Here is a 14,896-nt window from a genome sequence, read left to right on the forward strand (position 1 = left end):
TTGCTGCTGCTGCTGCTGCTGCTGCTGCTGCTATTGGCTCAGAAGAAGAAGCTGTTGGGGTTTTTCCACGGCCACCAGCTATGCTGCCTGCACTAAGTTTTCCCTCTGCATCTTTCCCCAATAGCACAGCGTTGTGTTGAGTGCTGAGGTGATGCTTCATGCTAGCACTGGTAAAATGGCCAGACACTTTCCCTCTGCTTATTAGCTTCCCACAATGTTTGCACTTTCCATAGCGCCCTTCTTCAACATTTTCAAAGTGCTCCCAAATTGGGGCGCGCATAGCCTTGGAGTGTGCCTTGGGTGCTGCTCCTACTGCTCGGGGTGGATGAACAGAGGCAGAACTAGTGGTGGTGGGACTGGTGGTAACAGTACTGGCCATAGTGGGACTGCTAATTGCTTTAGATTTGCTAGGTTTTGCTGCTGCTGCTGGTGGTGGTGGTGGTGGTGATGATCGTAGCGGAGAAGGTGGAGGCTCAGGGGAAAATTGTGCACTAGTCATTTGGACACTGCTCCCTGAGGAATCTGATTCCTGACCACTCATCTCCTCTACTTCCTCTGGCTCATAGTCTAGCTCTTCATTAGCCAGATCGAATGGAATTCCTGCTAGGCTGGAGCTAAGACTGATATCGTCGTGAGACTCGTGACTAGTAGTAGTGCGAGCAGGAAGAATAGACTCTGCACTTGGCCTCTCAGTCTCAGGCTCATCTGCTACCTCGCTAGGTGGAGTTCCACTATGTGTAGCCCTCTCTCTAACTGTCTTTACAAAAATTTTGTAAGGACTTGGTGGCTTGCTAGAGGTACTAGGAGGTACTGGCGGTACCAGTGGGAACAGTAGGCGCAGCACTAGTGGTGGTAGAGGTGGGGGTGGTGGTGGTGGTGGTTTTCCCTACAAAGGAATGAGATCGCTTTGGTTTGGGACCCCTCTGAGTCTTGCTGCTAATTTGGCTCTGCTTGGTACCTTGCATGCTGCTGGTGGATGGGGAAGATGCTGCTTGGGGCAAAAGGCACTTCTTTTTAGTCACTGGGCTGGTACTACTTGTGCTACCCTTTAACTTTGAACGTGCTTCTGGTGCTTTAGGCTTTCCGTAAAAAACCATAGAGCTTGTGGGCCTAGCCGCACTACTACTGCCTGCTTTTGGTGCCTTTCCTTTACTTGATGATCCTTCAAGCAATGCTTCCCCAAATGATAAGCGAGAGCTTGGCCTACTTGGCCGACTAGACTGACGCAAAGGCTGCATCTTAGAACTGGTGGTGGTGCTGGTGGTGGTGCTGGTGGTGGCGGTGGTAGATGGAGCTTGTCCCTCCTTAGTCCCAAAAGGAGGATCCATTTCAAATTTTGTGTTGTGTGTGTAGTGTAGTGTAGTGTTTAAAAAACTATAAAAAAAATTAAAAAAAATAAAAATAAAAAAAAAGGAAAAACGAATTAAAGACAAAAAATTAGAGGAAGTTCTCTTCAGTGCTACTGCTTAAAAAGTAAAACTATGCACTACTGCACTGTGCTGTGTGCAATCTGCCAAAGTGCTAAAGTTATTTAAATTATTAACTCAAGATTAACTATTTAATAACTAGCAGTATTTTATTTTTAATTTGAATTTACACGGGCCTAAGAGTTTAGCCTACTACTATGCTAGCCTAAAGCTATATTTCCTTACTATAAGTCTACCTCTAGGCAGACGCTCTCAAACCCACTAAGCTAAAGTGAGGTTAAATCAGATTCAGTATATGATTTATTAATTAATATTAAGTTATATAATATTAATAGATTAGAAATAATTTACTTATATATTATGTATTATAGATAGAAGAATATAGATTATGAATTAGAATTTAGAATTAGAATTACTTATATTATAGATTATGAATTAGAATTTATATTGTTATATATTATTTATAATATATTATAGATTAAGATTAAAGAAGATTAGAATTATTTTAGTACTACAGCTAGTAGCTTGAAGCTTTGCTTAGTACAGCTCGTCACAGTCAATTTTTCTTGAAAAGAATTAGAAATAAAATAAAATGTCACAGCAAAACAGTTAGCTTCACTGCTGGCTGCACTCACTAGCCCAACAAGTTCACTTCACTGATGGACTGAGGTGAGCAAAACACTAAGGGTACTTTTAATAAAATTGAAATAAAATGTAAAATAAATGAGAAAATCTTTGCAAAACAGTTAACGTCACTGCTTGCTGATCAAAAAAAAACACAGCACTTATGCGGCTGCACTCACTAGCCCAACAAGTTCACTTCACTGATGGACTGAGGTGAGCAAAACAAATGAAATAAAATGAAAGATTAATTAAGAAAAATTGACTTGGTCTCTTGCTGTTGCTAAAACAAAGCACAAACTATAGAGCTGCAGCACCAGTACTAATAAGATTAGCTGAACTATACGCTAGTAGTAATTATTTAATATTATTACTTTTATTTATAGCTAATTTAATTAACTATTAAGACAAGAAAGAATTATAGAATTATTGATATTACTGATTTTAGATTAGACACTAGTAGATGTCTTGAATGTCTACAGTACACTCTACACTAGTATACTATTACTAACTATAACTGACAAATATATATATAATTTTATAATGAATTCAATTATTAATTATATTAATTAATATTACTGATTTTAAATTAGACACTAGTAGATGAATGTCTACAGTACACTCTACACTAGTATACTATAGAATATATATATATATATGACTGACAAATATATATATATAATAATGAACTATTAAATTATAGATTCTATTAAATTATTATTTATAAATTCTATTTAATTTATTTAAGCAGGACAGGCAATAGGCACTAGTGCCAGCCCAGGGCAAGGGCACCCCAGTGCCACTGAGGCACTGGGTGCACTGTCAACTCAACAGCACTTACACTACAGTTGATGACAAATTAAATAAAAAAATTAAATTAATCAAATTATTATTATTAATTATATTAAGTAGCACTGAAGTGAGGATGAAGTACACTGTGAGAAATGGCAGGCTAAGGCTTACCAGTCTCACACAGAACAGAACAATCTCTCTCTGTAACGCTCGGATGCAGCACAGCAGTGTTGCCAAAGCAGTCACAGCGAAAAATGAATGGATCTCTCAGGCAAGCTCTGGTCTTATAAAGGCGCCTTCAGAATTCAAAAAACAGCAGCACAGGCATTGGACGAGACCCTTAGCGTGACGTCACAAGAGTGAGCTGATTGGACAGACGAGATCAGCTCACTCCTGTTTGAAATTTTGGCGGCTGCGCGGCAAAAACGAAGACGATCACGAAGAATCTTCGATTCTTCGTGGTTGTGAGTCTTCGTCTTCTCCTACGTTTTGCCGGCACTGTATTCTCTTCGGCGTGTCTTCGGAACGAACAAAAAAACGGCCTCTTCGTGCTCGTTTTCATGTTCGCCCGAAGACGAATGCGCAAGTCTAGTTTTTACTAAATTTCTCATTCTAAATTTTCAGCTAATCATCCAACTATGGTATCAAAACAAAGCTCTATCTCTCCTTGAAAAAACAATATATAGTTTACATGGGTACACTATTCACAGGAAAAGAGAATAATCTCTGAACCGACCTAGCGCAAAAATGGCAAAATTGCTCCGGGCTTTGAGGTACCAAAAACCCCTGGGATTGAAGGGGTTAAGCGACTTTGAACGTGGTCTAAGTATTTCAGAAACTGGTGATCTACTGGGATTTTCCCGTACATCTTTGAGAATGGTCTGAAAAAGAGAGAATATTCAGCTGGAATAAAGACTCATCAGACAAAGCAACGTTCTTCCAGTCTTCCATTATCCAATTTTATCCCTTTATGATCGCTGTGTACCCATCTTTTGATGACTACTTCCAGCAGGATAATGCACCATGTCACAAAGCTTACATCCTCTCAAACTGGTTTCTTGAACATGACAATGAGTTCACTGTACTTCAATGTCCTCCACAGTCACCAGATTTCAATCCAATAGAGCACCTTTGGGATGTGGTGGAATGGGGTGCCATCATGTCCATATGGACCAAAATTTCCAGCACCTTGTAGAAAGTATACCACGAAGAATGAAGGCAAAAGGGGGTCCAACCCGATACTAGAAATGTGTACCTAATAAAGTGGCCAGTGAGTGTATATACACATATATACACATACACACACATATACATGTATGTATATACACAGATAAATACACATATACACCGATCAGCCATAACATTATGACCACTGACAAGTAAAGTGAATAACACTTATAACCTATCATTGGGTGGGATATTTTGGGCAGCAAGTGAACATTTCATCCTCAAAGTTGATGTGCTAGAAGCAGGAAAAAATGCCAAGCAAAAGGATCTGAGCGACTTTTACAAGGGCTAAATTGTGATGGCTAGACGACTGGGTCAGAGCATCTCCAAAACTGCAGCTCAGTGCAGTGCTCAGTACCTATCAAAAATGGTCCAAGGAAGGAAAACAGGTGAGCCGGCAACAGGGTAATGGGCGGCCAAGGGTCATTGATGGACGAATGGGTCCAACAGACAAGCTACTGTAACTGCAGACCAGTGGGGGTATGTCAGGGTTCTCACCCTTCACCTGCTCCACTACTGTTTTTTACCAGTACACCTCAGCTGATGACTAATGAGCTGTCTCCACGGTTACTTGTTAATCAGCCAGCCCCTTCCTTGCTGTGCTCTGGCTATTTAGCTGTTAAGGCTTGGTATCTCTCTGCCCTTGCGTGGTCTCTGACTGCTTTGTGCCTTCTCCATTAGTGTATGTGTATCATCCTGATTACGTTCCTAACTACGTTGAGATCTGGTATCCTAATCCTGGCTTGTCTGACTACCTGTTCCAGCTTATAAGGGCAGTGTACGTGTATATGTGTGTAAGGGCAGTGTATGTGTGTTTATGGGCAGGTGTGTGTAAAGGCAGTGTGTAAGGGTCCTGGGAGGGAGGCTAACATAGCCTCTTTTAATAAAAAAAAACTCTGCTGCTGTGGACTACTCTTCCAATGATGCTCAGCCAGCATTATGGTGGACACCTGGGTGGCTGGGAATCATGGGAATTTTACTTCATAGCTAGAGTCCACAGCTTTACTGTTGCTGCACTTCCCATGACGCTCAGCCAGCATCATGGAAGTAGTATGTCTGGCTGAGCCTCATGGGAATTTAATTCAATGTGTTGTTTTTTTTAATATGCACGACTGTGCTGACAAAAACGAAGCGTGTTTTAAGTGGCGACACAAGCGCGATATTGTAAAGTGCAATTGCTTGTATCGGTGAGTTATGCGAGAGCGATTAAAAAAAAAAAGTGTCCCTCTTTCACATTTGGAAATGTTGGTATGCTGTCCACTGCCGAAAGCGCCTACCATGGGCATGCGAGCATAAAAACTGGACCACTGTGCTATGGAAGAAGGTGGCCTGGTCTGATGAATCACGTTTTCTTTTATATCATGTGGATGGCCAGGTGCGTATGTGTCGCTTACCAGGAGAACACATGGCACCAGGACCCAACTCGGAACTTAAAGGACCTGCTGCTAATGTCTTGGTACCGGATACCACAGCAAACCATTCAGAAGTCTAGCGAGGTTTATGCCTGCATGGTTCAGGGCTGTTTTGGCAGAAAAAGTGGGACCTACACAATATTAGGCAGTTGGTATTCATGTTATGGTTGATCTGTGTATACTTCCCTCCTGTACGTTCCTTGTGGCCTGTAGTTCACTCACTCGGGTCGCAGTATGCAGCAATCATCCTCACTCACTGCCACTGCACGCCGAGAAGGCATGTCAGTAAGAGAGGATGATTGCCCCATGATGCAGGACCTAGTGTGTGTGACAGGTGAGAGGTATGTGCTCCGCCATTCATCCGTCCCTGATTGCAGTAAAAGTACATCAGAGTCCCTGCATAACAACTTGAAATTATTAATCGGTGCTCTGCAGCATATATATCTGAAATAAGAACCCATGGGACATGAGAGAGCATGTAAGGCTCTGAAACACTAAAATACCTAAAAAATAGGTGGCTTTGCACATTTACATCAAGTTACAGGATTCAGGCACCAGCAGCAGATAAGGAAAACTAGATGTTGGTGGGATGGAGTGCATATGTTGTGCTTTATTGCGCAGCATCCACATGGATGTCTTTGTAAGGGTAGGGAGATGTGATGAATAGCTGAAGGATCCTCTTTTGCATTGCAACATCAAAATAATAATAAAACAATATATATAATTAGAATGCAGGTTCATTTACCAATCCAGATTCCAATACTGACAGCTGCTGCAACACGGGGTGTTCTCTGGCGTAATGACCGCAGTGGGAACACAGTCACATACCAGCGATCCACGCTCATAGCAGTAAGGGTCACACAGGTGGCTTGTACAGATACCTTAGAGGATCAAGAATAAATGTAAGTGATAGTACATAACTGTCAAGTGTAAGTCCACACTCATATGGCACATTGTGATGGAAACAGTATAATGTCACAAAACAGCTATTCAACTGACACCACTGTTTGACAAAAATGTAAAAAAAAAAAAAAATGGCAGTGGAAAATAGATGCACCTCTACAGACTCCAAAAAAACGAACAAGAGGCAATTCAGATTGTAAAAGATGTGATCCTATTAACCCCTTAAGAACCAGACTGTTTGTTATTGTTTGTATCCTACGTGACCAAGTCCGTTTTAACAGTTTTGTGTGGTCATGTTTAGCTGTAATTTTCTGCTCTCCCATGTAGTGTACCGACACAAGTTATATATTGTGTTTTTTCAGAACACTAATTCTACTACCAGTCTTTGTCAAACTTTGTTGTAGTAATCACTCTCTAAATCCTGTCATAACCAACTACGCAACATTTCCAAAATTCGTCCATTCCTGACTGCAAAACTACTAATCCACTCCCTCGTTATTTACCCTCTAGACTATTGCAACAACCTATTTACCGGCCTCCCTCTCTCCCGACTATCCCCCCTCCAGTCTGGCCTTAATGCCTCTGTCTATAATGTCAGAGCGTGAGCTGGTAAGCGAGTAGGCTCCTAATAGCAGGAATCAAATCACACCAAAAATCCAGACGAGGTATAATAGTCACGAAGCAAAGGGTCAAGGCAGGCTGCGAGTATCAGTAGACAAAGTCACGGAGCAGGGTCTGGTAAATGAAGGGTTAAACAATAGACAATGCTTGGGTACAGGAGACAACTTCAACTGATACTTCAGCAAGGGTTGTTGGGAGTTGTACGCTTAAATGTGTTTAAATTTGGCACCAAAATGACGTAATCAAGTGGAACGCTAGAACACGTCCTTCCTTCAGCTGGTCTCTGACTGCAGTGAGAGAGGGACGCGTCTCCATGACAACGAGTCAGTTAGCACCCTCTCCTTCCTGCTGACCTCAGACGGCAGCTGCGGGGGCGTGCTGCTGGAGAAACACTGCTCGTTTCTGCATCAGCGAGCAGGGGATGGGAGGATGCCGTACCGTACGAAGCCGCGTTTAAGCATGGGAGCATGGAGTAAGGTGAGTACTAGGTTCATGACAGTACCCCCTCCCGAACGGTACCCTCCGAGAACCGATAGGACCAGGTTTACGTGGGTGATTCCTGTGAAACCGTCGGACCAGAGTAGGTGCGTGCACTGAAGATGCTGGTTCCCAGGAACGATCTGTGGGCTCATAACCTTTCCAATCAATTAAATAGTACAGATGGCCTCCCCTGAAGCATGAATCCAAGATGTCCTGAACAACATACTCTGGATGTCCCTCGGAGGTATCAGTGATAACTAATTGATTAGTTATCACTGGTTTGAGTATTGAGGTATGAAATACCAGATGGACCTTGACAGACGGGGGTAAAGCAAGCCGGTACGTAACAGGATTGATACAGTGAGTAATCGCATATGGACCTATAAATCGGGGTCCCAACTTTAGAAAGGGAATGGCTAATCTCATATGTTGCGTAGATAGCCATACCTTGTCACCTGGTTGGTATTCAGGGCTTTTACATCTTCGTGTATCTGCCTGGTTCTTGTACCGTTGTTGGGCAAGTGGTTATGTTTTGCCGTTCGTAGGGCTCTCTGTATTATTCTTAATCTTTTCTTTGCTTTGGGTACGGGTAAATCAGGTGGGTGGCCATGTAAGAAAAAGAATGGAGTCTCTTGTGTGGATGCATTTTTAACATTATTATGTGCGAATTCAGCCATAGGTAGCAGAGAGGACCAGTCTGATTGGAGGCAAGAAGTAAAACAGCATAAGTATTGCTCTAGACTTTGATTCACTTGTTCGGTTTGTCAGTTAGTTTGAGGATGGTAGCCAGAGGATAGATCCGGTTCCATTTTTAATCCTTTAGAAAAGGATCGCCAACATTTTGAGGTGAATTGAAACACTTGAAGAGGGACTCCATGTAACCGAACAATCTCCTTTATGAATGTCTCAGCTGTTTCGGTTGCTGACGGGAGTTGTTTGAGTGGTATAAAATGTGCCATTTTGGTCAATCTGTCTACAACCACCATTATGGTGTTATATCCATCAGACAAGGGTAGTTCTACTATAAAATCCATTGGAACATGACTATGGAGACCGAGGAATAGGGATTAGTTGTAGAAACCCTGGAGGACGTTGGTGTGATGTTTTGTTCCTGGCACAAACTTGACATGAATTTACATACCCTTTTACATCAGATACCATTTTAGGCCACCAGAAGTAAGCTGAGTGTTCCTGATATCCCAGGATGACCTGCTAATGGAGCGTCGTGGCAGATATGAAGAGCTTCTTTTATAAAAGGTGGAGGTATAAATAGTCTATTTTGATGGTAAAAAAGTCCTCTTTTCTTCACCAATGGTTATATTGTAGGTCAATGGGTTCTGAATTGAAAGTGTTCCCAAAGGCAACTAATAAAATCTTTTTTGGCAATCAGAAAATGTTTCGGAAGAATTATTGGTTGTGCTGAGTTGGGATCATCGAGTTCATTTGAATATTGACCTGATAAGGCATCGGCCTTGCCATTTTTGCTTCCCGGTCTGTAAGTAATATGAACGTTAAATCGGGTAAAAAAGAGAGACCATCGAGCTTGAGGAGGATGTAACCTTTTGGTTCGTTGAAGATACTTGAGGTTACGATGATCAGTGAAGATGACAAACGGGTGTCGTGCTCCCTCAAGATGATGTCTCCATTCTTCTAATGCGCACTTTATTGCCAACAACTCGTGATCTCCTGCTCCATAGTTTCTTTCAGAAATTCCCTATAATATGACGGTAATAAAGGATAGAAGGTTTAGGTTCAGGAAAGGTTTGGAGGGTCATATGTGCAGTGCCCAAGCAGTGTTGGGTACAAAATGGTGATGAAAATGTGACCCGCCCTGTAGCCCATTGGATAACTGGATCGTGACGCTTGAGGCATGATAATCCCAGAATTAACTGAAACAAATCAAAAGATATTTTTTCAAAATGTTTATTTCCTATGGAACAAAAAAGAGGGATAGTCTCTAACTCCACGGGTCCAGAGGACACAGGCGAGCCATCGATGGTTTGAATGAATACCTCATACTGCTTGGGAGAAGTTGGTATCTTTTGCATGCAGAGATATTCCTTGTCGATGATGTTGCTGCTAGCTCCAGAGTCAATGATGGCCTGAAGATGAAGCTGATGGGTTCCCCACTGTAGACACAGAGGTATAGGTAGGTGAGTAGATGTCTTCATTTTTATGGAAGAAATATAATATCATTTCCTTCTGAACTCACCCCTTGGTTGTTTAGGGCGGATGGGACAGGAGTCCAGGAGGTGGGAGTCTCTTCCACAGTATAGACAGAGGTTATTGTTTCTATGTCTGTTCTTCTCTTGAATGGACAAGGAAGATCTTACTAATCAATTTGCATTGGTTCGGCCTCTGGCGTGGGTGCCTGTGTGGGAGAATGTTCATAAAGACGAGCTGTAGACGTTCTCCAACTGGGAACCCACGGACGTTGTATCTCCGCCTTGCGCTCTCTCAATCTCCTATCAATAGATAATGCCAGGGACATGAGAGACTCCAATGTTTCGGGGATTTGAGAGCGTGCCAACTCACCTCCAATGGCATCTGAGAGGCCGAGACAAAATTGATCAGTGAGAGTGTAGTTATTCTACTTGGTATCTTTAGCGAGACACCTGAACTCCGTAATATACTCCTCTACAGAGCGACGGCCTTGGGTTTAGGCACTAATGGCTGAACACGCAGAACGGATCTTGACCGTGTCTGAATTATATCTGGACATTTTCACTTAAGAGTGTACTCAATTTTGTTGCCAAAGTTTAGACATTAATGGCTGTGTTGAGTTATTTTGACGGGAAAACCAAATTTATACTGTTATACAGACTGTACATTGTAGCAGAGTGTCATTTCTTCAATGTTGTCACACGAAAAGATATAATAAAATATTTACAAAAATGTGAGGGGTGTACTCACTTTTGTGAGATACTGTAAATTCACGTGACTCCTCTGGATTCCAGCTTCCCTTGGGTGGATTTAAGAGACATTGCTCGCACACACTGCATAGCAATGCACAGGTAAGCAGCAGGGCTCTAGTGGAAGTTAATCTGGCCCTGCATCCTGGGACATAATTTCTCCGGGGACAGTGTCCTCAATCTGGAAACCTGGGACGTTTGGTCGCCTTACCATTGAGGCATTGACTTGACCCTGTCCAGAGTGTAAATTGGTCAGTTGGGGAGATCAGAAACTGTCTTGTAGCTGACCCATTGAGGAGTGACACACCGAAGGTTCTGATTTAAGATGGGGTTTTAGACATCTCTGTTAAAACATTTCTCCTGCTTTGAAATAAACTTCCCTCCTGTACTTTGTTTTTTTCCCTTTACGTATTTAAAGGGACAGTGCATACTGCTTGCCTACTATCTTCCCTTAGTATTTTAAAATCAGGACAGTCACTCAATAAGTTAAGATGAACTGTTGTTATTACTAATAAAAAATATAATTTAATAGTCATATAATATATAATATTAAATATCAATCATAGTATACTAGTGTAGACAACTACTAGTGTGTTAAAAATTATAATGAATAATATTATAATTCATTTTAGCTAGCTAAATTAGCTGTATTACATTAGCATAGTGCTTTTACGGAAAGCCGAAAGCAAAAGAACCACCACTGAAGTTAAAGGGTAGCACAACTAGTACTACTACTAGCCCAGTGAGTAAAAAGTGCCTTTTGCCCCCAGCAGCATCTTCCTCTTCCACGAGCAGCATGCAAGGTGCCAAGCAGAGCACGTTTGGCCGAAAGTTGGCCACCACCACTAGTGCTGCGCCTGCTGTTCCCATCAGTACCACCAAATTATTCAATCCTAGCACCACCTCTAAAAAGGCATACTTTTGTAAAGACAGTTAGAGAAAGAGCTACACGTAGTGGAACTCCATCTGGCGAGGTACCAGAGGAGCATGAGACTGAGAGGCCAAGTGCAGAGTTAGGCTCTGTTCTTCCTGCTAGTTCTATTACATTAGTAGTCATGATATCAGTCTTAGCTCCAGCCTAGCAGGAATTTCATTTGATCTGGCTAGTAAGTGGAGGAGAGAATAGAGGAGATGAGTGGTCAGGAATCAGATTCCTCAAGGAGCAGTCTATGAATGACTAGTGCAAAATTTTCCCCTGAGCCTTCACCTTCTCTGCTACTCCTATCATTATCATCATCACCACCACCAACAGCAAAACCTACCAAATCTAGTAGAATTTAAAAAAAATATCAGTGCTGCTACCATTTCTATGGCCAGTACTCCTGTTTGCATTGGCACAGTTACCAGTGCCACCACCAGTACTGTAACTGTGCCAATAAGAAGAACGACCACTGTTAGTGTAAAAAGCCTAGAGACGATTAATGTGTCATCTGCCAGTGTTCACAGCACTAGTCTTGCTGCTGCTCATCCACCCAGAGCAGTAGAAGCAGCACCTAAAAGGGCTCTCCGCGCCCCAATTTGGGAGCACTATGAAAGTGTAGAAGAAGGGCGCTATGGAAAGTGAAAACATGGTGCTAATTAGCAGAGTGAAAGTGTCTGGACATTTCATCAGTGCTGTGATGAAGCATAATGCTGTGTTATTAGGGAAGAGGCAGAAAACGTAAGGCAGGCAGCATAGCTGGTGGCCGTGGTACTACTACAACAACTAGTACCATCTCCAGAGAGAGTGGAAAAACCCCAAGACCTGCTTCAGAGCCAATAGCATCTACAGCTAGTGTTGGCAGCCAAACACCAAGGCAGGTTGGAGCACTGCAACATGTCCAGCCCACCCTGAAAGAATTTGGGGCATTCCACTCCAGGAGGTCAATGTCCAAACAGCAGGCCAATAAAGTAACCCAACTTATTGGGCAATTCATTGCTGTTGGAGGTGCATCCTTCTCAATGATTGATGGCAGTGGCTCCACAATACACAGTTCCCTCAGTAGGAATATTGTCCCCTCACTGTATCGGTCCTGTGTTTCAACAGTGAAAGAGGAGCTTTCCAAGGCTGATGGTCAGTGTGTACATTTCACAATAGATTTGTGGAGTGCACCTAGCGGGCAGCATGCCTTTCTTTCCTTGACACTGGTGGCAGCCCGGTGAGTCTAAGGAAGCTGCTGCAGCAGGCTACCGATCATTCCTTCTCCATGCACAAGTGATGGATGAAAAGCATACTTCCGAAAATATTCTGCATGCAATAAGGAAAATGTTTTCCCTTTAGGTTGGAGCAGAGGTGGTATTAATGTAACTGACGGAGGTGCTAACATGGTGAAAGCACTGGGAGATGGTCATATTGTTGGTGTGCAGAACACATCATCCATCTTATAGTCAAGGCAGCAATGGCAGAAGGAAGTTAAAGCTAGCCAATCATCTACTTTTTCTTTGCAAATCTTGCTTTTTCCTTTCTCTCATTTCCTTTTTTTCCTTCTGATTCACAACCAACCAAACATAACACATACATATACACAATTCACAAGGATCTTTCCTGTTATTTGGCCTGGACTTCTACCAGGGGAGGGCTGGCAGCCTAAGGCCTGGGGGGCAAGTCAAGTGAAGTGGCCCATTGTGCCATGAATCAGCCCACCATACATGCCCATCTTTTCCTGAACGCATATTCATTATAAAAATACAAATATGATTCAAATGTGGTTCAACATAAGTAAATTTAATAGCAACAAAGGATGGTAAAAAAAACCCTAATGTCCCCCTGATGCTCAGCCAGTTAAATGCCCCCATGATACTGGCTAAGGGTTATGGGAAGTATAGTACACAGCAGCAAGGAAATTGTAAAGGCTAATATGAGTATCCTACCAGGATCATACCTTAAAGTCGGCTGATTGGGGACAGAGCTGACACTGAAGAGCTGAATGGGGACAGCAATGACATGGGGGGGCTGATTGTGGACAGAGGTGACACTGGGAGGAGCTGATTGGGGACAGAGGTGGCACTGTAGAGCTGAATGGGGACAGCAATGACACGGGAGCTGAAATGGGGACAGAGGTGACACTGGGAGGGTCTGATTGGGGACAGAGATGACACTGGGAGGGGCTGATTGGGGACAGAGGTGACACTGGGAGGGACTGATTGGGGACAGAGGTGACACTGGGAGGGGCTGGTTGGGGACAGGTGACACTGGGGAGCTGAATGGGACAGCAATGACATGGGGGGTTGAAAGGGGACAGAGGTGACACTGGGAGGGGCTGATTGGGGACAGAGGCGACACTGAGGAGCTGAATGGGACAGCAATGACATGGGGGGTTGAAAGGGGACAGAGGTGACACTGGGAGGGGCTGATTGGGGACAGAGGCGACACTGGGGAGCTGAATGGGGACAGCAATGACATGGGGGGCTGATTGGGTCAGAGGTGACACTGGGAGGAGCTGATTGGGGACAGAAGTGACACTGGGGAGCTGAACTCGTGAACACATACAGACATGGTAGCAACGACATCCGGTGCTCCAGCAGTCTGAGTGCGAGGGGGCGGAGCTTCCACCCCTCACGCTGCGGCCATCAGATTGCTGGAAAACTAGTCTAAGCGGCCACTGCGTGCTGATGCCACCGGCCGGAGCTACTTTAATACTTTAAAAAAAAACATTTCATATGGCAAGCCGGACCGGCTATTAAATGAAAAAAAAAAGTATTAAAGTAGCTCTGGCCGGCGGCATCAGCACGCAGCGGCCGTTTGGATTAGTTTTCCAGCAATCTGATGGCCGCATAGTGATGGGAGCAGCGTGAGGGGTGAAAGCTCCACCCCCTCGCACTCACCTTTCACCCCTCACGCTGCTCCCATCACTTGGCGGCCATCGCATACGGCAGCTGGGTGCCGATGCCGCCTGCCGGCGCTACTTTAATACTTTTTTTTTTAAATTTAATAGCCGATCCGGCTTGCCATATTAAATTTTAAAACAAAGTATTAAAGTAGCGCCGGTCGGCGGCATCAGCACCCAGCGGCCGTTTAGATTAGATTTCGGGCAGCCTGGGGGGCAACTGCCCCTCGGCCCAGCCCACCCCTGCCTTCTACCTTTCAACAGTCTCGAATTTCCCGAATTTTTGGGGAATTTTTTCCGAATGTCCCATTATTTGGATTCTGTCCCGTCAACCTCAGTAAGTATGCAAATGTTGGTAAAAAAATAAATGTAATAAAATAACTTTAATAATATAATAAAAATAAATATAAGAAATTAAACCCCTTATTTTTAATAACACCCACTAAATTTAAAATTAGATAATAATATAGATATTTAACCAAACTAGTGCACTACTACTATCCTTAACTTTACATTAACCCAATAAGTCTAAGCTTATTTTGAGTTTTTGTCCCACATTCTTCCATACACATACCTGCCAACAGTCCCTAATTTCTCGTGACAGTCCCGTTTCCCCCCCCAGTCCTGTCCTGTCAAATTTGGGTTGTTGGAAAGTATCCCAATGGTCTCCCCAAGCGGAGTTTCGCCATCAGGAG

General features: G+C 43.3%; 1 protein-coding gene across 1 annotated transcript in view; it reads right to left on the reverse strand.

Moving 5' to 3' along the window:
- The window catches only part of LOC149289478 (G protein-coupled receptor 54-like), a 128,121-nt gene that overhangs the window by 12,447 nt on the left and 100,778 nt on the right, over positions 1-14,896 (reverse strand). The window contains exon 3 of the mRNA XM_089490640.1: positions 6,225-6,360. Within this exon, the coding sequence (XP_089346766.1) occupies positions 6,225-6,360 (136 nt within the window). The remainder of the gene's footprint in view (positions 1-6,224; positions 6,361-14,896) is intronic.

This window comes from Sceloporus occidentalis, unplaced genomic scaffold, assembly GCF_023333645.1.
Source record: "Sceloporus occidentalis isolate IW3139 unplaced genomic scaffold, rSceOcc1.0.p SCAF_45, whole genome shotgun sequence".
Classification (NCBI taxonomy): domain Eukaryota; kingdom Metazoa; phylum Chordata; class Lepidosauria; order Squamata; family Phrynosomatidae; genus Sceloporus; species Sceloporus occidentalis.